General features: G+C 43.1%; 3 protein-coding genes across 6 annotated transcripts; all 3 read left to right on the forward strand.

Annotated features, from left to right (window-relative positions):
* Nucleotides 1-2,947: 2,947 nt before the first annotated feature.
* zc3h13 (zinc finger CCCH-type containing 13) lies at nucleotides 2,948-13,204 on the forward strand. 4 transcript variants are annotated; one of them, XM_040038352.1, is made up of 20 exons: nucleotides 2,948-3,117; nucleotides 3,752-3,928; nucleotides 4,087-4,190; nucleotides 4,291-4,405; nucleotides 4,535-4,646; nucleotides 4,787-4,953; nucleotides 5,101-5,249; nucleotides 5,328-5,528; nucleotides 5,662-5,829; nucleotides 5,960-6,303; nucleotides 6,437-6,895; nucleotides 7,277-7,525; nucleotides 7,607-8,090; nucleotides 8,275-8,471; nucleotides 8,780-10,015; nucleotides 10,132-10,785; nucleotides 10,878-11,021; nucleotides 11,250-11,450; nucleotides 12,210-12,373; nucleotides 12,485-13,204. In XM_040038352.1, exons 2-20 carry the CDS (start codon nucleotides 3,761-3,763, stop codon nucleotides 12,692-12,694), a joined length of 5,526 nt encoding a protein of 1,841 aa, XP_039894286.1. In that variant the 5' UTR covers nucleotides 2,948-3,117; nucleotides 3,752-3,760; the 3' UTR covers nucleotides 12,695-13,204. The 4 variants fall into 4 exon arrangements, with proteins under 4 accessions (XP_039894286.1, XP_039894288.1, XP_039894289.1 ...); XM_040038354.1 differs by having other exon boundaries at nucleotides 5,668-5,829; XM_040038355.1 differs by having other exon boundaries at nucleotides 4,291-4,399.
* Nucleotides 13,205-16,093: 2,889 nt separating this feature from the next.
* On the forward strand, nucleotides 16,094-19,217 carry rpl31 (ribosomal protein L31). Its single transcript, XM_040038384.1, has 5 exons — nucleotides 16,094-16,223; nucleotides 16,675-16,778; nucleotides 18,017-18,142; nucleotides 18,933-19,045; nucleotides 19,128-19,217. The coding sequence occupies exons 1-5, from the start codon at nucleotides 16,098-16,100 to the stop codon at nucleotides 19,157-19,159; spliced, it is 501 nt and encodes a 166-aa protein (XP_039894318.1). The 5' UTR covers nucleotides 16,094-16,097; the 3' UTR covers nucleotides 19,160-19,217.
* A 2,292-nt stretch (nucleotides 19,218-21,509) lies between these two features.
* Nucleotides 21,510-24,766, forward strand: chst10 (carbohydrate sulfotransferase 10). The gene is made up of 6 exons (XM_040038386.1): nucleotides 21,510-21,664; nucleotides 22,069-22,212; nucleotides 22,314-22,426; nucleotides 22,517-22,742; nucleotides 22,858-22,963; nucleotides 23,176-24,766. Exons 2-6 carry the CDS (start codon nucleotides 22,107-22,109, stop codon nucleotides 23,726-23,728), a joined length of 1,104 nt encoding a protein of 367 aa, XP_039894320.1. The 5' UTR covers nucleotides 21,510-21,664; nucleotides 22,069-22,106; the 3' UTR covers nucleotides 23,729-24,766.
* The last annotated feature ends 937 nt before the right edge of the window (nucleotides 24,767-25,703 follow it).

Here is a 25,703-nt window from a genome sequence, read left to right on the forward strand (position 1 = left end):
CAACCTATTCTGCAGAACTGTCCTCTCGACATCATAACCCTTGCACCGCAGTATTACATGCTCTACTGTCTCCACCTCCTCCTGGCACACTCCACAAAGCCCTGTCTCATGTTCTCCTATCATCTGTAGTGTTTTATTTAAGGCACAATGTCCCAGTCTAAGCCTGGTAATGACCACCTCATCTCTCCTATTACCCCTATACAACCTACTCACTGCCACCTCCTTCTTAAGATGATACAATTGCCTGCCCGTACTCCCTGAATCCCACCGCTTCTGCCACTCCTGAACAACCTGCCTCCAAACAATACCTTTCGCTTCAGATCCACTGCTTGTAATTTCCATCTCAGTCCTATTTTTAGTCAACGCTCTTTTCGCCAACTTATCCACCTTTTCATTTCCACTGACCCCTACATGAGCTGGCACCCAAAGAAAGTGAATATTGCCACCACAACACCGTATTCTGCTGATAGTCTCCAGAATAGCATACAGCATGCCCTGCCTTGTCTTCGAACAAAATGATTGCGCTATCGCGGTCTCTACCGTTGGCCAAATTTATATCGTTTCTACTGTATATACCGCCCACCCCTAATTCAAACCTCATGCCAAGTTTGGTGCCACTGGTTTACTGTGAGCAACTCCCAGCCTAAAACGCTAAAAACAATAAAACCCTAACCTTACTTACTCTAAAATCTCTACCGTTGGCCAAATTTATATCGTTTCTACCCTATTCCGTTTATACCGCCCACCCCTAATACAGAGTATACAAAAGGGATAAATAGAATGAATTGGAATAAGAATACGAATACAAAGGAACAGGGGTTATGCTAAAAATCCAGTATTATTCCAATATTAATCCTAAATCTAAACATGCAGATATGACCTTCATGTTTGACTCACTCCCAAAAGCAGCACCTTTATAATAGATCTGAGAGTAAAGTATAATTGGTACAAATTGTCTTCTTTAAAAGGCACTTCAGAATTTGAATTTATCTCCTCTGTCTTGTTTCAAAGCTTCCATTCTAAGAAATTCAGAAAAACTTTTTTATTGCAATACAATGTACAGGTCCTGTGGTGATAATACAATATTATAAAGGCAACACATGCAATGAAAATGCATTCCTATATCGTAGCTTTAGAGGTCTCAGTGGCATCATTCATCACTGTATGCTCCAAAGGTAAAACTGTGTGTTGTGAAATATTTATTCACACTATACAGCTTGTAGTCTGCAGAGGTTATGTCTGACCAATAATTCAGACAAAATAATTACAACGATCTGTTAGTTTATACTTAAACCACAAAGGAGCTCATTTCAGTATTCCAGTCAAAGACTCTTGGTTATAGAAAACTTTAGCAATTTTCTTTAGCAGCTGAATTGAATTCAAAACAAATATCACACACAATGGCCTTCGCTCAGTGTTTTACAGTGTTTCAACCACTTTTTTTTAACAGTACACAACATCATTAAATCTCACAGTTTACAAAAAGACTTGTAAAACCTGCTCATTTTCTTGCCAAAGACTTCATAAGAAAATAGATATCTCGAAGCCATAAAACCAGGGCGTATATTAATATAGGGTGTGTCCTTTTAGTTTTATTTTCCTCATAGTTTCCAGAGAAATTTGTTTTAGGATGAACTTTGTTTTTTCTGACAAAGTGTGTTAATCACATTTTTTTTAATGTGAGAACTTTTTTTGGTCAAAATGACTACAATAATAAAACACGTTTGTACAAGCCTCACTGTTCAAATCATACTTAAGTGGTGTGGTCATAGCTTGAATGCCAGGTTATGTAATCGTGTCTGTGTAAACTCTAAATCTCCGGAGCAAAGTCAATGATAACGAATGTTCCAGAAAAATCACCCCGAGGCAGTCTAAGCACCTTCCTCTGCCCTTCCCTCAAACAAATGAACTGATTTAGCATCTGTCCGGGACTTTTGAGACTGAATTAAATGTCTGGAAAGGTCTCTTGTGATTCAAGTTTATTTTCTAATGTCCTCCCAAATGTCCGCACCTGTATCTCTACCAACTTCCATTGCAGTTTCTGTGCACTCCAGCCTCTTCTTCAGTCTGTTCCATGTTAGAGGATTTTCTCTAAGGCAGGAGAAATTATCTCCAAGAAAAGAAACAGACTCGACCATCGCACAGTGGAACAAATTCTCTTTCTAAATAAAAACCAAACAGGACAACCTTAAGTGCATCATGTTTTTACTTTACAAGTTTATAAACATTTTCCCTTTCCAGTTCACAATCAATTCTACTCCCAGGTCAAAAGTATGTATAAGAAAAATATAATAATAATAATAATAATATTTAGAAACCTACCTGGCCAGCTGTCCAGTGATAAATTGCATAAGTACATGGAGGCAGGACCTCACAGCAGAAGCATACTCCTTAATATGTTATACATTATTATATGTATATTATATTTATTTTTCATCTATTGTATTTACAAACAGCAAGAAGTTACAAGCAAAGAAAGACCACACCATGGCACATGCTTAAATGTGGAAAGTTTATTGATCAAATTTATTTATTAAAAAAATAGACATCATTTTTTCACCCCAAAAAATACATGTTCAAAGCAACACGAGGTGGACCAATATCAGACAGTCATAATGAAGCAGTACACTTTAATTTGTAAATTCAAGCTGTTCTTCATATTTTTGGCCACCAGATGTCACCAGAGATGACTGTGTTGAAAAGCTTCGGCATCAATAAGCCAGTATTGAAATATAATGTTTTTTCTGCTACATTTACAAAACAAGTTTTCCCGGCAGCCGAGTTCTAACCTTAGCTAGCTAGGTCTCAATGGGCCATCTTTCAAGATTTATATCTTGTGTGTGTGTGTAAGCCACCGGAGATGAACTGGGGAAAAATATAATTAAAAGCTGTACACATGAACAGGCGGTGGCGGTAAATGCATCGCCGCGGAGGTCGAGTTCCTCATTCACAAACCACAAAAGAAGAAGGACCTATGACGCGCACTCTCCGCCAATATGAAGGCACCCAGGGCAGTTTCTGCCTTTGCTTTTAAAGAATAAGCCTTGTAATTTTTTTTACAAGTGCTAAATCCGTCAGCCTGATTAAAGTAGGTGTGACACCGAAAAAATATCTTGGGTGAGACCGTGTTTTCATTTACAGATTAGCATGCAGGCTACTGGAGCAGGCTAAGATAGGCCCCGCGCTGAGATAAAACATGACACAGTTAACTTTAGCATTAGCCTGCATTCGCTTGTTTTATTCTAGTATGAGATATGCAGAATAATTACTGTTAATCTACGACGCTTTTTGAATTTCAGAAGCATCCTGGTTAGTTAAAGATGGCAAACAGAACTCAGTTCTTGTAGTTAACGGGGAACTTCAGCTTACTTAAAGGTAGCATGCGTTGTTGCTTGCTATAAGTTAGCGCAGAGCAGCTGCACTGACGGCAGATATTTGCATGTGTTTATGTTTTGGATGCTCCATTATGCACAGGAGTACTAAAGCATCCGGGAAGGCCATGTGATTATCAAACGGTTGCAACAGTAACAGTGAGAAATGGGTTTTCGGTTGCAGTTTAAGATCGGTTGTAGGGAATGAATTAATTCAGGGAGTTTGAGGGAATCGCACTGCAAAGAAAGTTTCCTGCCAGACTTGCTTTGTTTTTTTGTTTTGTTTTCTTTTTAAGTCATTTTTTTTTCCTAAAGTGCCAAGTTGTAAACATGCAGATGATTAAAGAGAGTTCACTGAGCGTTGTTTGTCACATTTGCAGTCCTGCAGAATGTCCAAGATCAGGCGGAAGGTAACAGTGGAAAATTCAAAAACCATATCTGACAGCAGCAGCAGCAGCAGCACCACAACCAGCAGCAGCACCAACCCCGCTGCTCCGTCCCGCAGGCCAAGTGTGTTTGAAAGGCTTGGACCCAGCACTGGGAGTAATGCTGCTGATGTATGTATAACCCAGAGGTCAGAGAGGGTTTTCCCCCTCCAGGGGGAAATCTCCAAGTCTCTGTGTCTTTGAATGAATATGGCACAGTGCTCTGTTTCTTCTTTGGCCTGGCTCATCTGTATTTTGTTTTTTTGTTGTTGTTTTTCTTTTTTTTTTAGAGTCACTGTAGAAATTGGCTGAAGACTGGGAATTGCAGTTACGGCAACACTTGTCGCTACACACATGGAACTCAGCCACGAGGCAAAGGATTTAGCTTTAGCCGGTAAGATGGCTGCGGTTATTGAATTTGTATTGAGTGTTGCTTTTAAAATCAAATCGACCTTTGTGCATGTGTTTTTCTAATCTCTGCGTTAATGAAACAGGTCAACCGAGAGGCCCACAGGTGATCTGCGGGAGAGGATGAAAAATAAAAGACAGGATGTTGAAGCAGAAAACCTGAAACGAGACCTAGATGAGCCCTCGTCCCCCACAGTAAGAGTGAGTCCTCTGCTCTTTTGGTCTTTGATAATAACGCATTTCTGAATGAAGAATCTAGTTTAGATTTGAAATCACTTTGGAAATTTTAGTACATTGTGCAAAACGGTTTGTTTGTGTGTGCTACTGTAGCAGAGAGAGTCCTCCAGAGGCCGACACAGAGAGAAGGAGGATATAAAGATAACAAAGGAGCGTACCCCAGGCAGTGAAGAAGAACCCACAGAGTGGGAAACCAATCGTGAAGGTTCGGTGTTTTGTTTTGATGACGTTTAAAGGGAAATTGACACATTTATTTGTAAATACCATTTTGATGTTGTGGATTGAAACGCTCTTCTCCATTACAATTTTACTGTTTTGTTTTGGGTTTTTTCCATTAATTTTCAGACTCTGATATCGGTGATTACGACTATGAGCTATCCCTAGAGATGAAGCGTCAAAAGATTCAGCGTGAACTAATGAAGTTAGAGCAGGAAAACTTGGAGAAGAGAGAAGAAATTGTCATCAAGAAAGACGAAACTCCGACGAAAGCCAGAACCACAGCCTTGCCAAAGGTAAGCGATGAGATGCTTTGATTATTTCAATACGTGACCTCTGGATTTCAAAAGTATTAGCACAGCTCACTTCCTCCGTTGAAGTAGCTGTCTGCAAGGGTGGTTGTCATCTGAATTTTAGCTCGATCTGTCACATTTGTCCTTCAGGCTTCCCCTGAGCAGTTAAGCTCCAAAGATTCACCCTCATCCAGAAAGTCCAGTGGCTCGCCAAAACATAAACGGGGAAACAAAGGGCTGGGCTCGGGGAAGAAAGAAAAGAAGGCATCAATATCCTCACCTGTTTTAGAAACTACCAGGTAGGGAAGAAAAACAAAATATGAGACCTACAGATTTGATGAGGTTCTGATAAATATCTTCCATCATTCTTTAACCAGGTCTTCGAAAGGAAGCCACAGCAAGAAGAAAGGGCCCCGTACCCCCAGTCCCCCTCCACCGGTCCCTCTGGACCTGCCCGTGGTCGGGAAAAAACACAAAGGCAAGCACAAAAATAAGGAGAAGTCTGACGAGAAGCAGAAGGAGGGTAAAGATCGTGGACGAGATGCAGAAAAACACAAAGAGAAGAAGGAAAAACGCAGGTAAAGTGGGGATTTAGTGCATCCTGCAGCGTGTATATGTTTTTAATTCGTTGAGTCATATTCACAGTTATCCTGAGTTATCCTTTTCAACTTCCAGTGCTCGCTCTTTATAATGTCACCTTTTTGTTTGAAGGGACAGATCTGACAGTTCCCACAAGGCCAAGAGGTCTGTGACATCAGAGGAGCGTTCTGGTAGCGTGTCATCTCCCTCCAGGGGTGCGTCGCCCTCAGCCAGGAAGAAATCTACCTCTCCTAAAGCTTCCTCCCATAAGGCTTCTATCTTGGCATCCCCTCCTCACAGGTGAGCACACAGAAACCTTTTTTTCCAGGGCTGTAGACATTGCAGGATCACTCACCTGTACTTCTTTCTTCACAGTTGGGTAAATATTTGATCATGACAGCCAAGAGGAAATAACCTTTTGTCACTGCAGGTCTCCTTCTCCTCCACGCCACCAACGCAGCCCCACTCCTCCCCGTCACCGCTCGCCTTCGTCCCACTCCGGTTCCTCTGCCCAGCGGCACTCTCCCTCTCCTCGACGCCGTCGTTCTTCTTCCCCCATCTACCACAGAAGCGCCACCGCTCAGGCCTCCGCCTCCTCACCTCAGAGCTCCCGGCGCTCTCGTTCGCCTCCTGCTTCTCATGACACCTCGTCACCCCATCGGCGGTCTGACAGGTTGAGCCCCAGCCGGCGCCACTCCAGGGGCCGCGAGAGGAGTCGTGGCGACAGAGAGAGGAGTCCTCCCATCCAGGACCGCAGACATGAGCGCAGAGATGGTATCGTCATCTTCCATTACTGGATTTCTTTTTCTCAGTCTGTTGGCTGGAGCCTTGCTTTAAAATATAGGCTGTCAATTAAAAAAAATGTACATTTATCTGCTATTAAGCTATTTGTCTTTTCTCCACACAGATAGTCACAGCAAACGAGAGAAGGACAGCATCCGTGACGACCGGGACTATGACTCTGAACAGATCTCCCGGGATGCCCGTGACGACCGGGACGCCCGAGATGCTCGTGACCGACGGGACGCTCGTGACCGAGGAAGGGAACCAACTCGAGATTCTCGTGATAGCAGGGATGTGAAGGACTTGAGAGAGAGCAGGGTGGAGACCTGCTCCAGTCGAGACCGCGAACGGGAGCGAGAGAAGGACCGGGAAAAGGAGAGGGAGCGAGAAAAGGAAAGAGACAGAGAGAGGGAGAGGATTGATGCACACAGGAAGGAGGACCTGACTCAGGATGACAGGAGCTACGGGAGAGGGCATGGACGTGACGATGGAGGCAGAGGAGAAGCAAGGACTGAGAGCAGGACGGACAGAGCTGATAGGAATGGCCGAGGTAGAGGACGCGCTAATGACATACCTGAGAAAGGCAAGTAAATAAAAGCAAAGTGATTATTTTCAGTCTTTTTAAAGTATGAATTTGAAATACTGCTGTGAGTTTTGAGAGTGTGTGTGCGGCAACAAAAGACGAGACATTTTGATAATAAGCTGCTGGAACATCTCATATCTAATGAGGGAAATTAACAAAATAATTGAGAGTGAAAAGATGACTGGAGATTTCTGCGTCCCATGATCAATAAAAGATTGAAAGGATCTGCAGAAATCTTTTTTACGCAAAGGAAAAGCAGAAATGCTAGCTAAAATCTTCACTGTATCCCAAATTTGATGGCAATTGTTTTCCCTTTTAGTCTTTTTGGGTGACTGTCTTGAAATATATGTCAACCCATTTTCTCATCATTCCTTCTGTTAGGCTCCAACAGAAACTCTCGGGGTTCCCAACTGGAAAGCAGCCACGACAACTGGGAATCGCGGAGCAGTGCCGTTCGTGAACGGAGTGTGGAGAGGAGCACAGATCGCAGTGCCAATGAAAGAAGCTCTGACAGGGTGTCAGACCGAGATCGCTACGAGTGTGAGAGAAGAGGGGAGCAGACCAGAGACCCCTCGTATGACAGGAGAGGAGGACATGGAGAGCGGGATCGCAGAGACAACCGCGAAAGAGGTGAAGATTAGAAGCCCGCACATGATTTCCTTCGTTAAAGTGAGTGTGTAGTTATTCATGGCTGGTTTCTCTGTTTAACAGACCAAAGGGCAGCTTCTCCAAGCAGACACCAGGGGAGGCTGGAGGAGTCTGAGAGGGACGAGAGGAGGGACGAGCGCAGGACTGAGAGAGCTGAAGACAGGAGAGACGACAGGACTCGCGAACGGGAGAGGGAGCGAGAGAGGGAGCGGGAGAGAGAGAAAGAGAAGGAGAGAGAGCGGGAGAGAGAGAGGGAAAAGGAGCGGGAGAAGGAGAGGGAGGCGGAGAGGGAGCGGGAGCGAGCCAGGGAGAGAGAACGAGAGCGAGAAAGGGAGAGGGAGCGAGAGCGAGAGAGGGAAAGGGAGCGCGAGGAGCGGGAGAGAGAGAGGGAGAGGAAAGAGAGAGAACGGGAGAGAGAACAGCGCGAGCGGGAGAGACTGCGGGAATGGGAGGCCCGAGAGAGGGGAAGGGAGGAGAGGCGGGAGAGGAGAGACGACGCCAGGGATGAACGGCCGGTTCGAGACAGCCGGGACGATCGCAAGTTGAGGCATGTGTCAGTTTTTAATCCGTGTATTTGTGCGACTTTCCACATGAAATAGTCATCCGCACATAATCCAGCAATTATTTACAAAGTAAAGTTTCCTGAATGTTCAGATTTAGTTTTATTTAGCCATTATCGTGCTAATCTCCAAATACTGATCTGCGCTTATTATAATGTCCTCTCCTTCTAGTCGTAAGAGGCCCAGGATGGATAGCAGCCAGAGTCCCCGATCCTCTCCTAAGCGAACGACACTGGACCTCAGTCCAGCAGACAGCGACGACTACAATAGTGCCGAAGATAAAAGTGAGCGCCCGATTGGCCGAGGGCAGGCCAAGCTCCACCCTCAGCCCCTCCTCCCCAGCCCAGTGTGTCTGCCTCCATCTGACAGTAGGGAAATTCTTTTTGAAAGGACACACTTATATTTTAATGGGGGGTTGCACTTTTATACACATCCTTCTGTAAACGTGTGTGCTCTGTGTAAACACTTTGAAGTTTCATTTCTCTTTGTAAAATGTGCTGGTGCTTTGGAGTCATTGGCTGTCAAGTGAAAAGAAAATGAAAGAGCTTTCATGTCAAAGTTCTCCTTTAGGTTAGATTTTCCTTTCACTGCATTTTCAGCCGATACCTCCAAGGAAAAACTTCTGTACTTGACTCCAATGCTTTAAAAGTGCTGAACGTGTTTATGTGACACACAGATGGGGACAAGCATCGTCTGCTGAGCCAGGTGGTACGGCCCCAGGAGCCGCTGTTACGATCGCCGCCGAGAACTGCCGCATCCGATGACAAGCCCACTCACTGGAAGGATGAGGAGCGCAGGGTAGTCGGGGACAAAAGGGAAGCACGCGGTCGCCATGAGGACCTGGAGCCTCGTGGGGAACGAAGCAGAGGGGCAGACAGGCGTGGAGAGCACCTCTCAGACGCGCCTTCTGACTTGCGTACCAGAGGCAGAGATCCTACACCACCTCCGCATCTACCCCTTGCCGCTGCCACTGAAGACAGAGAGACCAGTGGTTCCCAGTTGCATGAGGAGGGGAAAAAGAAGACAAAGTCACAGAGGAAGGGCTTGAAGAAGGGTCGCAAAGACGAAGAGACTGTCGCTGGCAGCGCCCTGGCTGCTGCAGGGGACAGATTCAACCCCGAGCCCCCATCTGGGGCTTCTGCAGACGTGCCTCCACCCTTACATTCTCCCAGGAAAGGGGCAAAGAAGAAAGCTCTAGAGCGAAAGAGGAAGCGATCGCGAGGGGCGGAGTCTGAAGCATCCGAGGAGGAAACTTCAACCTACCTGCCACACAGTAAGAGGAAGAGGGGTCCTCGGACACCGCCGCCCTCAATGAGACCTGATCAGCGAGGCGCTGGAGGGAATGCAGAGCGCTCTCCTCTCTCCAAAATGGACAATTTCAGTGACTGGTCAGATGAGGAGGTGACAGACCGGGGAGGCTCGCTGGAAACACTTGCTCCTTTGGTTTCTGCTGATAGGGCTCCTGCTGAACCTCTCAGGAGAGGTGGAGGCCCCAGGATGGGCCGGGGTAATCCACCACCCATTGCACCTCTGCTCTCCCAGGATCCTCCAATGCTGCTGCAGACTTTGCCTCCGCAGCCTCTGATGTCCCAACCGCTGCTCCGCAAACCCCCACCAGAGCAGACGCGCAGCAGCAGCATGGGGAGCAACCAGAGTCGGACATCGTCTCGACGCCTGCGTTCACCCTCTAACGAGTCAGCCCACAGAGAAGATCCCCAGGGCCCACGATCGCGCCGGGGCATACTTCAAGGCACCAACTCTCGGGACCGGGAAAGAGAGCGGGAGCGAGAGAGGGAACGGGAGAGGGAGCGAGACCGCGAGAGGCCGGCGGCGAATGACCCTCCATGCTCTGAGAGGAAGTCCCGGATTGATCAGCTGAGGAGAGGAGAGCCCAGCCGTAGCACCTCATCAGGTAAAAGCCTCACCTGAATCCTGAACGTGACACAGAATTGCACACATCCTGTACTACCAGGATCACTCTGAATTTGACCTATGTTGATTTATTTATTGATTTATTTTTTAATTTAGACCGGCAGGATTCTCGCAGCCACAGCTCCCGACGCAGCTCTCCTGATTCTGAGAGGCAGGCCAGGTCCAGGTCCCGTGCCGGCTCCTACGACAGTCGAGAAAGGGAAAGGGAGCCGTTTGAACGGGAGAGGGAAAGAGAGAGGGAGAGAGAACGCAAGGACCTCCGACCTCAGCAGCAACAGCAGCAGCCTCTGCTTCTTCAACAGCAACTACAACAACCACCATCAAGAGAATGGGAGCCTGAATGGCCAAGCCGGGGGCGGGAGCCCCTGCTGATGCGTCCTGGTCGCGAACCTCTCCTTAGGGAGCGGGACATCCGGGACAGGGAACGCTTACTCCCCGAAGGACTCATCCAGCAGCATGAACGGGAAAGGGAGAGAGAACGGGAGAGAGACAGTCGAGGTGACCGAGGTGTTGACCGAGAGAGGGAAAGGTTGATGATGATGGATATCACGCCCCACGGGGACCCCAGGGCTCCAGTACGAGGGGACATCAGAGGAGACTTGCGAGGAGACATGATGAGACAAGACAGGATGGATTACGAGCCTATGCTGCCCAGAGAAGCTTTCAGTCCTCCAGAGCCCGAGAAACCAAGCAACAGTCCCCATCTAACTGGAGATCAACGGGAGGTGGAGAAGGCAGACAGCATCGATGGTAAGAAGATAAAAACGTGCATAAATGTTTGTCTTTTCCATTTCTTGTTTTTCCTACAAGGATTTTAAGAAAACTGTGTGTGGTGGTTTTAGGAGACGATGATGGGAAGGAAGACGATGTCCAGTCTATGGCATCTGTTGGCGAGGAGTACGAACCGATCAGCGATGATGAGCTGGATGAAATTCTGGCTGACAGCCAGAAAAAAGAAGATCAGCAAGAAGAAGAGAAAATCACAGGTACAATAAAGACATTCTGTGGATAATACATACACACATGAAAGTGTGTCGTCAGTTTCTCTCCCCTCTTTATTTCTTTATTTTTATTTGATTGTCTTGAATTCTGACAGGCCTGAAGTTCATCAACTCTACAATTAATAACAATTGAGAAAATGCAAAGTATTCAGTTGGAATTTTCTCTGGTGATCTTTAACAAATGAAGCCTCTGCCTTTGTCGTGTGCCGACAGGTCCTCTGGATGTGATAGATGTGGACTGGTCCAGCCTGATGCCCAAACAGAAACAGGAACCGCGGGCAGCGGGGGCAGCCTTGCTCCGCTTCACCCCAGGGGCGGTGCTTCTTAGGGCAGGCATATCCAAGAGACTTGCTGGCCCAGAACTCCTGGAACAAGTCAAAGAAGTGTGCAAGTCTGAGCTGGACGATCCCAAAGGTGAGTTAGGGACATAAAAACTGGATGTATTGAGTCAACAGTCAAATCTCATTAAAGGAAAAAAACTATTTTCTGCAGAATACGTATGTGGTTGGAGGTCAGCCAGAGAAGAAAAGTCGTAGGCTTTTGGATACTGTGGAGGGGATGTTTAAATTCATGTCTGTACCTCTAGACTGAAAATATGAAGTGGCATGCCTGTTTATCATTAAGAGAAGGGGTTCCCGTCACCAAATAAACCAAAACGAAGAGGAAATGGATAACACCACCGGCAACTTAATAAACTGCCATTCCCTTCCTCCTCTCCTCAAGCGTCATCTCCCGAACTGAAGCCGGGGATCCAACACATGACAACGTGATTAAATGTGCATATGTGTTCCAGATATTGTTGCAGTTATTGTCAGCAGATTAGACATGGGACCCTCTCCGTCTCTGGACAGCTGATATAAGCTGGTTAACTGGACAAGAACATTGTGGCAGCTAATGTTAGGTTCGAGTGGCCTAAAATTCACACCTCACAGTTTGGTTACATTTTCACTTTGTATGAGAGTTTATTCACTAACTGTAACAGAGTTACATGCACTTCAAAGACAGTTTCACTCATGCTGGCTAACAGCAGCGCTTGTCTGACTCCTTGACGTGGATCAGGCTCCTTTTACAAAGTTTCACAACCTCTTCCAGAAGAAATAAAGCTGAACGCTTCTTTTTTAAAAATTCCTGTTGATCCATCAAATTAAACCTCTGTTGTCGTCACCTTGGTAGATGCTGACAAGCTCTTTGAGCATGACCTGGGAGCCTTGAATATGGCAGCTCTGAACAGGCGGGTGGAGAGGGCAGGTTTATTGAGGAATCTGGGGCCGTGCTGCAAGGCCCTGTGTGCTCGCAGGGACTTCGCCATCCGCCGGCAACTGTTGAAAAACGAAAAGGTATGTGCTCTCCAGTTACAGACCTAAATTGAGATCAACATATTGTTTATTAATCTTAAATGAATGTGCTTAAATCTCTTAACTCTTAGCTCTTAACTATTTTTTTCTCAGGGTCTATCCAAGCATGACCCCACCACACCTGTGGTGGACAATGAACTCCTGCAGATGAGCATGCGTCTCTTCAGAAGGACCGTGGCTGGCCAGGCATCGGCCCCGGAAAGGTCGGACAGTGGGTCGGCACCAGCAGCTGAAATTACTGAAGCTGGTAGTGGTAGTAGTAGTAAGCTCAGCACAGCACAGCCTGAGGTCTGTGTGTCCTGAGAGTAAAACACATCAGAGGTGAATGCTTCTAGGCCTTTACTTCCTCTCACTCCTAACTCTGTTTCTCGCTGTCTCATTTCGTTACATACGTAGCCTTTTTAGTCACGAGAGGGAAAAAGGCAATGTTATGACTCTTTCAGTTATTTGTTTTTCATGATGTGTTCCATAGACTGATAACTAGCCTATGGAGGGGTGCAACTATCCATGTATGAGAAATCTAAAACGCCTAAAATGACTTCATGTTTTTGTGGATTTACAGTGTTTTAGAGCAGATTTTTAACGATCAGTCTCACCTGCCTGACAAAGATTTGTTTCCCATGTTGTGCATTGGTTAGTACAACTGTGCATTAAAATGGTTAGATGTTGATTATTTTTTAATTTTTTTTTTGTAACTGGTCTTTTGGTTTGTATGAAACGACTGTTCAGCCATGACATAATGGGACACTTAATATTGTTCTGGTTTTTTTTTGTTTGTTTGTTTACACCATAATACATGAATCCGAGTCTATAGCATTGGCTGCAGATTTTATCGACTCACAACAGTGAAACATCCTGCAGGAACTTGAAAGAACATTTCTCACTAAAAAGCACTGCCAAGCTATTCCTTCACTGAATGTAATTAGTTAAAGCTTTTAGTTTGTGGAAACACGCTTTATTTTTTGTGTTTCTTTTAAATGGTTTGGCAGTGTCTTTCTTACAGGAACTGAAGGGAGTGCAGATCACCAGGTCACGAACATGAACGAATGGAATTCCTCTTCTCACGAGCCCACATCATCCATGATGGAGCCAAAGCGCTCCCAGTAGGAAAAGACAGTGTACTGCTTAGGAAATAATGACTGAAAACAAGCCATTAATCTGAACTTTCAATCTGTCATGGAGGCGGCTAAACAAGGTCACGGTAGTCTTGCACAGATGGATAAGATGCACCTTTACAATGTGGTTGTATCAGGAGACAGTTGTTTAACAAAAAACGCAAGATTTGCATTATGTGTGTGCTGGGATAATTTTAAAGGACTGAAAAGATTAGGAAGGGGCAAAGTACTTTTGTCCTAAAGCTTTGGATTCAACACGATCCACCACCCAATCCAGCTCCATGACAGGAAATCTGATTCCTCTTCTCCACCCATTCGGGGTCAGCGCCTGTCCTACACCCAGTTTTCACATTTTGACTTCCACTGAAAATTTCTGCCAAAACGAAATTGGCAATAACACAATACCGAAAATAAATACAAATTTTCCAAAATTGGGACCACTTACTAAGGAAAGGACTACCTCATGAAATCCTGTCCCACTGAGGAAACAATTCACCATCTGCTACATAATGTGTGGCTCACGGTGTGGGTCTGTTTCGAGAACTAACAGGAGTGGCCGAAAAGCAGTATCGGTAATTTTATCGACACAGAGACATCGAACTCAGTTTCCCATTATTTTTCAGTTTGACCATGACTCTGGTTTTACAGAAAACATTTTTACAAACTTTTTTTGTCCTTGTCTCTAATATTCGAGTAATGATATCTGGTTCAATGCTGTAATTTTTTTTTACTGTAAAATAAATATTGACATTTTCACAAATAAGGACAAACGTGATGAAATCTTCAAGCAAACAAATTTTTGAGGTAAGTTCTGGAGTTTAGCATAGAATTACCACCACTTCATGGGTGATAGGTTTATGAGTTTGTCTCCATATGTGTCTACAGAGGAAGTCTTATGACTACTCAGTGTCATACTAAAAAGTAGATAAGCCTTAATATCGGGAAAATATGAAAAAAATTAAAAAACAAAACTGTCTTCGAAAAAACATACACTACTCAGGACTTAATTACCTGAAAAGATTTTTATACTACAGTGTATGATACTATTAAAGTTTATTTGCCTTCTGGTTACGATTGTCCTGTTTACAAGGACAACATTGTAGTTGATGTTCACAGAGGTATGATATGGCTTTTAAAAATATAATCGGCATGAATGAGTAGTAGTGATTTTGTAGAAATTCGTGTAAAAATTTGATTGTGTTAAATTACATATTCTTACTTGTAGACATGACATTTTGTGTGATTACACACATCTTTAAATTATAAGCACAGCAATTCCTTTAGTAGAAAAAAATAATGATTACAACCATTCTTAATTTAATTATGTGGAAAAATGTGTTTAATTTCACATTTCTTTACATGTACAAAATAACACTATGTTTGATATAGTTATATGTTTTTTTTTTAAAGTTATTTAAATATATTTGCCACCATCTGTGATTTTAATAATTAATTTTACCTTTCTAGTATATCTGAGATTCTTAGAAGTAGACATATCAGTAGAATTTGGATGTTAACTAAAGTTTCAATTAGGATGCCTGAAATGTTAGAAGAGTTGTAAGTATCTACAGCAGTTCAACTGCCGATAGTAATTATTAATAACAATCGAACTTTGACTAATAAAAACTGGATTCTAGATGCTAAAATTGCATTTTAGCTTTTTCAACGTGGAGTTCTAAGATGAGCCATAAAATCTTTGTTCATACAGAGGAAAATTCTGATGCCACTCTGCTTGGTGCAATGAAAACAGCAACTGGGTGTAGAGTCACAAACATCAAAAATTATATAAAAGGTATACACTTAAAACAATTATCAACATACAAGGGATATATACAGAAAGAAACATTTGGAGTATGATTACAAACAAATATTAATGGTAAAGCGACTGATACTTGCACGTTTCTACTAAACACTGAAAGGACTTAACGCAGTGTGTCATAGTTATCCACGTACATATTTTCTACACATGTGCTTTCAGTGTTAAATTCACACTTCAATTTTGAAGAACCCGTAATTCAATGCCCAAGCGCACTTAAGCATGCAGACTGGAGCAGCCAGGGATCAACCCTCCAACCTTCTGATTGGGCAATGACCGGTCACCGGCTCTACTTCCTGAGCCACCTCGGGAATACTATATGGTAGCTAATACATATGTGAACAGTAGTGCAAATAGGAGTGAAATAATAATTTACCGGCAAAAGTGATGACAGAAAAGTATTAGAGATAATGTGGTAAGGAACAGTTAGAATATTATAAGAACACCGCGTTGTGCGTTTGTTTTCAAATGTATTGAAAAACATAACATGTATTAAAATTTTCTTAAAATGCTCTCAAAACACGACCGATTGAAATGTAGAAACGTTCTAATAGAAACGTATTGTAATAATAGCTGACAAAGTTACAGGACTCTTACAATGGAGTTTCCAGTGATAAGTAAGGAGCTATTCATATCAATGATTAATACTTTTGCTAATATGATGCGAATCGTAGATATCTTTAATAAGAACTGTTAGTCATTACTCGACAGAAGACAAATGTTACAGCCAACAATTTCCATAAAAGCTACTTCTTTAAAGTTATACGGATTTTTCATGCTAGGAACCATTAGCTCTACGTTTGTTGTTAACGGGCCTCATTCGAAACGGACCGGCTTCCTTTACCCACAACCCTCCACCTTAGCTCAGTCCTTCCGACTTCCGCCTCAGCTAAGAGCCGAGGTGAGTAATTTTTTCAGAAACTATAATTCTACAATCCAGCACCATCCTGAGCTATTAAAGCCACAGAAACTTTCATCCATCGTGTAATAATGTTTATTAGTATTGTATCTGCTGTTATGTGACCATTTTGATGTTGCTGAATGTTTGTAAAGACACTTTAAAGCGACGGAGGAGAAGCACCGGAGCGGTTTCTAGCTGCATGGCTGTCCATGTTCTCCACACACTGCTGGAGTGTTTGTCACTCAGAGCTCAAACATAATACCAGCACTACAGTTAATCTTGTAACGTTTATGTCATTTATTTTCTTATTTAAGCTACATGTTGGCTTGAGTAAGTAACGCTAGCGCGAGCTGTATGCTAGCGTCAGGCTTTTCTTCGGGTGTCGAGCTTAAGTTGTGTTGAAAGCGGACTCAAACTTAAGTATGCGTGTCTTTTTTCCCTTTCTTTCTAGATGGCCCCAACAAAGAAAGGAGAGAAAAAGAAGGGGCGTTCAGCCATCAACGAGGTGGTGACCAGAGAGTACACCATCAATGTCCACAAGCGCATCCATGGAGTGTAAGTACTGCTGGTGTTATGCCAAAAAACGATTTCCGATATATCTGTTTGTATGTTTAAAATATTTGCTTATGGTGGTAGGCTGTATAAAGCTGCATTAAAGAAGGGGGTCATACAATAAATAAAGAAATTACCTTACTCTTTTATGAAGCCAGGCCTTTTGGGCCACTGAAAACAACTTTATAGATCTGTTATGTTGTATTTGTTGCAGTTTCTGCAGTCCTCTTGGTCACATCTGTTGAAAAAGACACTTTTAATCTCAATGAGAGTTTTTACCCAGATCAACAACGGATACCTAAAAATCACTTTGCCAAAAAGCTGATTTGCTTCTATCTTGTGACAGGAATATTGTTCCTGGCTCAAAATGACTTTTATCGTTAATGATATAATGTTTGAAAGGTCAGTAAGTTATTAACAACAGTTTAAATACCGATTGAAGATTAGATTAAAATATATTAAAGCGACTGCAGTGTGGCTTTGTTGTGTGAGACGGCTGTGCACATGAGCACATTTTGTTTGGATGCACTAAAAGCAATCAGTCCTTTAACTTATTTTACATAAATCTGAGCATTTTAGTAATTCATGAAATGTATTATATAAGAGAAGACAGAAGGATCAACGTTAGAAATTCAAATTATATTGGGTCCCCTTGTTTTCCTGAGCACACAATAAAGCAGCGCACATAAAAACTAATAATGCCTCTCTATTAAAAAACAAAATGACATAAAAGCTAGAGACAAAGGTAGTTCAGTGAATAGACAGTGCTTCTGAGTGCTAATCTACAGTGAAAGGGAGAAAATGATCGATGAAAGAATTTCATTTTTGAAAAAAAAACTTCCACAAACCAAAATACCCTTTACCTGTTAATCTTGTCTGAGAAATGACAGATCCTTCAGCCACAAAGAAAAAGGGGACATGAGGATTGGGTGAATTTGAGTATTTTGTGCTGTACAGAAGATAACATCAGGGGAACGGACGGATCTTCAAATTCTGATTTGTTTGATGAAAATCATTAAAAAAATAATAATAATCACACTAACACTTGGACAGTCTGGGTCATTTTTAAATTATTTTACCTAGAATAGGTCTAATAGGAATAAGTCACATACATTTAATTTGTCAGTGACTGTTATCTGTCGCCATGTGCTGCTGTTCACCCAGTGTTGGCATGCTGAGAAATACTAATCAGGCTCTTTTCTGTTGTATTCATATTAAAGTTGTCCCTTTTTCATTTGCAGGAGCTTCAAGAAGCGTGCTCCCCGCGCCATCAAGGAGATCCGCAAGTTCGCAGTGAAGGAAATGGGAACTCCTGATGTCCGCATTGACACTCGTCTCAACAAGGCAGTGTGGAGTAAGGGTGTGAGGTGAGCTGGTGCCCTCTTCAGATTTCAGCAGCTTCACCCTATTTGCTTTTATGGGTGGTTTGCACTGCGTCCGTGTTTATTCTTACCTTAAAGTCATTTTTTACTTTCCTGCGTATTTATATGAAGGGTTAAAGTGTGCAGTACTGGCTGTCAGTAAGCTCCTGTCACCACAGTGACTTTAGGAACTGCTATATGTCAGCGTGTGCTTTAACAAGTTAGGTTTGTACAAAAAAGAACAAGAAGAAAAAGAAAGCTGTAAGAAACATTCAATTAAAATTCTATGCTCAGGTGTGCTGTTGCCATTTTTCAGTCATTCTTTTTTTTTTTTTTTTTTTTTTTTTTTACTGGTTAGTTGAACTAGTGGAGGTGTTGGTCAGCCTTCTGTGTGCACACAACTGAGATTTATTGGACATAGAGCAAAAGTTGTGCTTAGAAATACAAGATTGTCGGGGAACTTGTTGATGGCTCCATTGCTTTCAGCTATTTGTGATTCACTTACGTCTATGTGGGAAAAATCGAATTTACCATATTTCTGTCTGTGCTGAAAGTAGGATATCTGAAGGTTTTCTAGTCTGTTTCTCAGCATATGAACAGAAGAAGAGAGGGGAGGTGTTTTTCACTGTTGTGGTTTGCTGTCATTTAATATCTCGATGCATCGCTTAAGATTACACAGGAATTAAAACTGCATGAAATAAGAGTGGCAACATCCTGTGACTGTAGCAGTTAGTAATGTCCCAGCTAATCATTTAGCTTCCTGGTGTTCTTATGTGTGCGTGTGTGTGTGTCACAGGAACGTCCCGTACAGGATACGCGTACGGCTGTCCAGGAAGCGTAACGAGGACGAGGATTCCCCCAACAAACTGTACACCCTGGTCACATACGTTCCTGTCACCACATGCAAAGGTAAGCATGTTTCTCACTCACTCTCAGGTACCCGTGGAAGTAATGATGACATTTTCTTAATCGTGTCCTCTTTTCCCCACAGGTCTGCAGACAGTCAATGTTGATGAAAACTAAAAGTTGTCTCCAAGTCGAATAAATGGAAATAAAAGGACATCTTGTGTTTCCTCTTGCATTTCTTTCTTTTGTTGTTGTTTTTTTTTGCTCATAACTGAAGGTTTGATTTGAGATTTGTTATGGATTAACGATGATAATTTTAGGCTAGCAAAACAGTCAAAGTTTGTAAAAATTAAATTAATCTTTACCCTGTTAAAATAACTATTTATAATTAGATGTTTTTAACCTCCTAGGACCTGGTGTCCACATAGGTGGACGTCACATTTTGGGTTGTCTAGACCAGAATACTAAATTTTGCTCTACGAGGGCCTGATATCCACTTACGAGGACATTATACATATGTGCATCTCATTTTTGTCACAAACAAAAATCAGGGGAAAAAAAAAAAAAAAAATCTGTCAATTCTTTGTTTTTTTTACACTCATCAGTGTCCCAATATGCCACCAAATCAAAGAGAAATTAAAAATGCATGCCATGAAATAGTTTGGGTTTTAGGAGATTAAGTATAAGTAAGAACTGTCTTTGGGATTTGATGCCCTCTGTTTTCAAGCAAAGCAAAATTACTTTACTATTATTTGGTTTTTTAGATAGTAAAGCTCCTGATTGGTCATTGAACGCTACCACTATGACAATACAGTGCTGATAGTTTATAGGGGGAAAAAACGGCTGGATTTATTGGAGCGTGCTGGGTGGTGTTTATTAAGAATATTGTTATGATATTTAATGGAAAATGAATTAGGTGTTCAATTTCTCTGAATAATGGAGTCCACCTGCTTGATGGAGTGGAATATATTTGATTTAATTCGAATGTAGAGATATCAACAAAGTAAACCAAGTCGTCTCTTGAGGACGGTTCTTTTGACAGCTCCCTTTGGAGTTCACAACAGCAGATTATCTGCCTCCATCTCACCTTATCTTCATGTCCTTCATTACATCCCTGAACCTCTGTGCACTTTCTCTTTTCCTCCTGCGTGGCAGCTCCACATTCAACATCCTTTGTTTGGACAGGCGCACAGAAGGGATCGTGGATATGTGGAACAATCTCAGTCTTGTCTCTCTTTGTCTCCAAACTGCTCAGTCTGAGCTTTGCCTCTGATGTAATCACTAGGGGTGGGTTTTGATTATGGATTAAAACTGATTCTGGCTTGGATAACATAATATCGATTCATTAAAATCCTGAATCGATTTTAAATATAAATTTATTTTGCCCAAAACGCCAGAATTTCTACAACCACCAAACAGCTAAAACAGTAAATGAGAGCACAAAACGCGGACCCGACGCATCCGAATCGGTGAGAATCCGCGGCCTTTCTCACCCGACGGCACATACGCGGACACGGACACGCCGCATAAGAATGACCGTCGGGGCTCACTGATTTCGAAGCGTCGGCGGGCGCTTTGTGTTTACGCCCTTTTTGCGCTAGATTCTGAAGCTGCAGGTTTTATCTCTCTGCAAACAATATTGACTGAACCAGCAGCCAAAGACGATCCAAACTATGCTTCATGTAAACATTATCACGAATTTCCTCTTACTTTTGCTGTTTTGCTTCCACCAGATAAAATCACACTTCATGTAGAGCTCTCCCTCTCTCTAAATCGATAATCAAAACCCACCCCTACTTATTACTTCCAACAAGAAAGCCTCATTTCTGCTGTTCAATACTGAACAAATGTAAACTTTTTAAAATTATGCAAAATTGCAAAATGCTTAGCTGTGTCTTTAATAAACCTCTGTAACTTTACTCTGCTTCACTTCGTTTTTGACTACACAATATTTTTAAGGTCATCTGCTATAAAAACCCAGACCAGGAAAACCGCCTTCATGTTTTTCTGTATTTTATCCTCAGTTACTTTGACACAAAGGAATCTGCTGTGATGCTTACACCTTTGATAAAGTCTCACAAGTGTCAGCTTTCTTTTTATAGATATAAAAATATAGATATGTACTGATAAGGGATCAGAATTATAATATTTCTGACTGTCTGAGGCAAAATTTCCCCGATTCGAATCGATTCGATCCACGATTCGATTCGGGACCTTGTGAATCGGAATTGAATCGATTCTAGAAATCAGTGACGATGCCCAGCCCTAGTAATCACTTCTGATTCTGGTCATTACCAATGTAAACTGTAGCCTCTTCATCTCTGCTACCTCCAGGGACCTGTTCCTCTATATTTGATATAACAGGTGGTTCTGAAACTATGGAGCATGGACAACCTGGGGAAAAATAATGTAATTAACCTAAATATATATATATATATATTAATAAGAGTTTGTTTATGCTCTCGCGTCATTATATAAATTAAAATGTGGTGTTTCCGGTGTGCTCACGTCAGATCATCATGGCAGCGCTGCCATGCTGCCGCTAAGGGGAGCTCCATTATTTTGTCAGCAGTTGGACGTTGAGAGGACTGGACGCATCAGCGGAGACGTTTCTATGGGATCGTCTAACGGGTTCTCTGGAGTTTGTGCAGCTGCGAAGTAGAACTACAACTTATCAAAAAGGTAAAGCTACGAGGCTGATTTCGATTTTGGGCCGAGTGTGTCTGTGCGGTGAGATTTAAACTGGTCTAGCCGAGAAAACAAACGAGCACGATTTAAGTTGTCTGCTTCATGTCTGGGAGGGACAGATGTGGCTAGCTAGCTGACCAGTTAGCTAGCTGCCTGAAAGCACCACTAGTTAGATGAGCTGACACAGAGGCTGAGAGCATTGCCGTTAGTTTTTCTCCGTACACGGTCGCTAGCCCTGAGCTGTGTAGTTATCACTTGTCTTGAATCGTTATGTAGGACAGCTCACCGTTAAGACATATGATTTAACAGGTTAGTTTTAGCGCCAGTCAAGTCCTATCTCCATTACCTGTGTGTGTGTGTGTGTGTGTGTGTGTGTGTGTGTGTGTGTGTGTGCTCAGGTGGGAGCGTCGCTCGCTGTTTCCATGGCCGTCGGCTGATGTGCGAAGCGATGCGGCACTACTGGCTGCTCATCGGGGCTTGCGGCTGGGTGCTGCTAATCCTGATGTTTCTCAGCAAATTCATCAGCTTCAGAGCTGTTGATGGTAGGCCACTGGACCTGTTACGGTGATAGCTACAGGCGGGAAATCCCAGGAGGGGGGATTGTGATCAGTCCCATTTGATTTATGTGTTGTTGTTTTTTTAGATTACGGAGAGAGAGCTGGAAGTCAGAGTGGGACAGTACCAGGCACTAAGGTGGTGGTCAAACCCATTGGGATGTCCAGCCCTGAAAAGCAATCTCCAAAGTCATCAGATCAGGTGACTATTTACTGATTGCTAATTATAACTAATCCCTGCCATTGGCCTTTTCTCTCCTCTACATAACTCTAAGTTGTGTATGTTTCTCAGCCTACGGCAGTACCCGCAGTGGCAGATTGGCAGTCAGTTGCCCAGAAGCGAATCGAGCTGCTCTCGACAGTGTGTAAGAACAGCAGCCTGAGAAATCTGACACACGTCTCCATCAGCAAATTTGTCCTCGACCGGATCTTTGTCTGTGACAAACACAAGATCCTGTTTTGCCAGACGCCTAAAGTGGGTAATACACAGTGGAAGAAGGTCCTCATTGTACTCAATGGTAAGTATGGACAGGACGGAGGTAAAAGCAGTGCTGTTCTTTTTAATTTCATGCCTATTTGTTGAAGTAGTTAATTTAGATGAGTTATTATTATTATTATTGTTGTTGTTTGCAGGGGCTTTCCAGACTGTGGAGGAGATCCCAGAAAACCTTGTTCATGACCATGAGAAAAATGGCCTCCCCCGCTTGTCGTCCCTCACTCAGCAGGAAATAAATCACAGGTGTGCTCATAGTTACATTGATAAATGTGGACTTATCTGGTTGAAGTAGTCAAACATACTTCCTTAAATCAAAAAGCAAAAATGAAGCAGCGCTGCTTCTTCTGAAAGATGCTGGCACATAGATTTCAATAACTTTCTGTCTTGAATGTAAGGAATGCAAGTTCAAGTGTTTGTGGCTTACGCTAACGTTTATCTGCCTCGTACCTCAACAGATTAGACACCTATTTCAAGTTCTTCATTGTGAGGGATCCCTTCGAGCGCCTGATCTCTGCATTCAAGGACAAGTTTGTGAAGAACCCCCGCTTCGAGCCGTGGTACAAGCACGACATAGCTCCGGCCATTATATGGAAATATCGCAAGATTCACCGCAACAACGACCTCGTCGCCTCCGGTCTCCACTTCGAAGACTTTGTTCGCTACCTCGGCGATATGGAAGGCCACCGGCGTATGGACCGGCAGTTTGGCGAGCACATCATCCACTGGGTGACGTACGCAGAGCTGTGTGCGCCGTGCAAAATAAACTACAGCGTGGTCGGCCACCACGAGACGCTGGAACAGGATGCCCCGTACATCCTCAAAGCGGCAGGCATCGACACACTGGTGACCTACCCTGCCATTCCTCCAGGCATCACACGCTATAACAGAACCAAGGTGGAGCACTACTTCTCAGGCATCAGCAAGCGAGACGTCAAGCGCCTCTACGCACGCTATCAGGGCGATTTCCATCTGTTCGGCTACCCAAGCCCAGACTTTCTACTGAACTAAGGCAATTAACACCGACTAAAAGACATGTTTGTTTTTTAAATATATAAACCAGCTTTGATTTGCTGGGAGTGAGTTGGACTGTAATTAACAGAGTCAGTTCTTTCTCATGAATGCAAACTGCTGCCTAATATTAAGACGTTTAACAGCGTGTTTGTGCAGATAGAAAATGTAACCGATGAGCAAACGTAGGTGCAGGATGGGGTGTGAGAAGTCGCCATAATGACACTGAGCAGTGAATAACCACAGATTCTATTAGGTTTTTGTTGGTGATGCTGAGGGGGAGCGTCAGCATTAAGGTCAAATGTATGGTACACATCAAGTGGAGAACACGTTTGTAATATTTATGATTAATTTGTTCTCTGTAATTTTTTTTTATATGTAATGCCAGGGATGCAGGACGGTAAACCCTGTAATGTAGCTGTTATGTATGGATCGCCTGTTTCATTAATGGATGTTGCCATATGCTTCAGACAGCGTCCTTTTCAGTACCTCTTCCTGTAATGCCAGATACAGGCGCAGTAGACCGCGTGTGTCCGGGAGCACAAAGATGTGAATATAAATCAAATGATGAGACAGTCGTGTTCTCGTGGATTTCAGAATTTGCTTTTTTACATTTTGAAAGCTTTTTTGTTTAAATGCTTGGTTTTTCACATATCATAATGTGGAATCAAAATGAAGCCCTGGACTGTGTTGTGCCAACTACTCCAGTTTTTCAGCCTTTACACTACACCTGATGTATATTTAGCTGTTAATGCTTTCGGGTCGTTGAAGGAAACTGGCACTGGATTTTTAAAAAGGCTATTTTTTTCAATTAGAAATGTACTATGTAAATGTCCTTGTCTTTGGAATTCAACATTTCTATTACGTGTTGCTATTTATAATATTATTAACCCTGCCGAGTAGTGGCACAAGAGGTGTCCCAGTTGTAAAAAAACAAACAAACACTGCTGCGTCTCCGCAACCTCTGGGGGACCTTTTGGACAGGTGGTTGTGTTACAAAGACGACATGGCTTGTAATAAACTTGCTGGTCAGTTGTGTGTTTCTGTGTTTCTTTTCTTAAATATTGCTCAGGTGTGCATTTTACTGTTATAATAGCTGATTATTTTGGGGGGGGTCACCACAAGCTGATCCACTCCCTCCATCTCACCAACCCTGTTCATGTCCTCCTTCGCTGCATCCCTGAATCTTCTCTCCTGCTCTGAAGCTGATGTCGCTGCAATAATGTCAAACATCCACAGGGGGGGGGCAGCAGTGTATTTAAAAGTGAGTGCTTGGTGAAAGAAGCCACAAACCTCCTTGAACCCTTTGAACTTAAATGTCAGCACACCAGTCTGTTGAATTGACATTTAAGCAGAGGGCTTTAAGGGCAAAACAAATACTTCATAGCTGTATGCAAGCATCAAAGAGGCTCAGGGCAAGGACAGGAGTTTGCATCGTCAGTGTCAAATATCCAAGCTCATACTGTGCAAGGTGGATTTAAGTTGATTTACACAGAGCATAAGCTTCAGTTAAGTGTATTAACCCCGAGTGCCTCAAAGCTTTGTGGCTCGCGTGTTTGTTATACGTTCGTCTGCCAGGTTATCTCTCCCTCGTGCTGTCCGACTGGTTGGTCCTGTCGTTCCACCATGGAGATAAAGTTTGTTTGAGCAACAGATGAACGCTCCATTGTGCAGCTGTGACAAGTAACAGCAGCTGCTGGGGTTCACGCAGAGATCCAGGGTTGTAAAAGTCCTCAGGAGTGTCGGTGTGTGTATGTGGTTTTTTTTTAAATATGATCTGTTTATTTAGCACTGCTGCAGTTTAAGTGTGGACCATATGAATCACATTCGTTCATATGGACAGCAGAGGTTAACCTAAATCAGTGAAGTGACTGCAGGTTTGCTTACACTCCTTTGACCAATGAGTAGCCTGTTGGTTGATCTTCATTATTTGGCTGTACAGTATATCATTATTTCACCTTAGAAGCCAGTGTTG

The sequence above is a fragment of the Simochromis diagramma genome, unplaced genomic scaffold (assembly GCF_900408965.1).
Source record: "Simochromis diagramma unplaced genomic scaffold, fSimDia1.1 OVJJ01000413.1, whole genome shotgun sequence".
In the NCBI taxonomy this organism is placed as follows: Eukaryota; Metazoa; Chordata; class Actinopteri; order Cichliformes; family Cichlidae; genus Simochromis; species Simochromis diagramma.

Excerpts from the sequence above, each read along its gene's own strand:
- zc3h13 (XM_040038352.1), top strand. The coding sequence starts at position 3,761 with ATGTCCAAGATCAGGCGGAAGGTAACAGTGGAAAATTCAAAAACCATA. Across the intron at positions 5,830-5,959 it reads TTGGCATCCCCTCCTCACAG|GTCTCCTTCTCCTCCACGCC; the intron begins GTGAGCACACAG and ends TTGTCACTGCAG. Across the intron at positions 8,472-8,779 it reads GTGTCTGCCTCCATCTGACA|ATGGGGACAAGCATCGTCTG; the intron begins GTAGGGAAATTC and ends TGTGACACACAG.
- rpl31 (XM_040038384.1), top strand. The coding sequence starts at position 16,098 with ATGCTAGGAACCATTAGCTCTACGTTTGTTGTTAACGGGCCTCATTCG. Across the intron at positions 16,224-16,674 it reads CGCCTCAGCTAAGAGCCGAG|ATGGCCCCAACAAAGAAAGG; the intron begins GTGAGTAATTTT and ends CTTTCTTTCTAG. Across the intron at positions 16,779-18,016 it reads CACAAGCGCATCCATGGAGT|GAGCTTCAAGAAGCGTGCTC; the intron begins GTAAGTACTGCT and ends TTTCATTTGCAG.
- chst10 (XM_040038386.1), top strand. The coding sequence starts at position 22,107 with ATGTGCGAAGCGATGCGGCACTACTGGCTGCTCATCGGGGCTTGCGGC. Across the intron at positions 22,213-22,313 it reads CAGCTTCAGAGCTGTTGATG|ATTACGGAGAGAGAGCTGGA; the intron begins GTAGGCCACTGG and ends TTGTTTTTTTAG. Across the intron at positions 22,964-23,175 it reads CAGCAGGAAATAAATCACAG|ATTAGACACCTATTTCAAGT; the intron begins GTGTGCTCATAG and ends GTACCTCAACAG.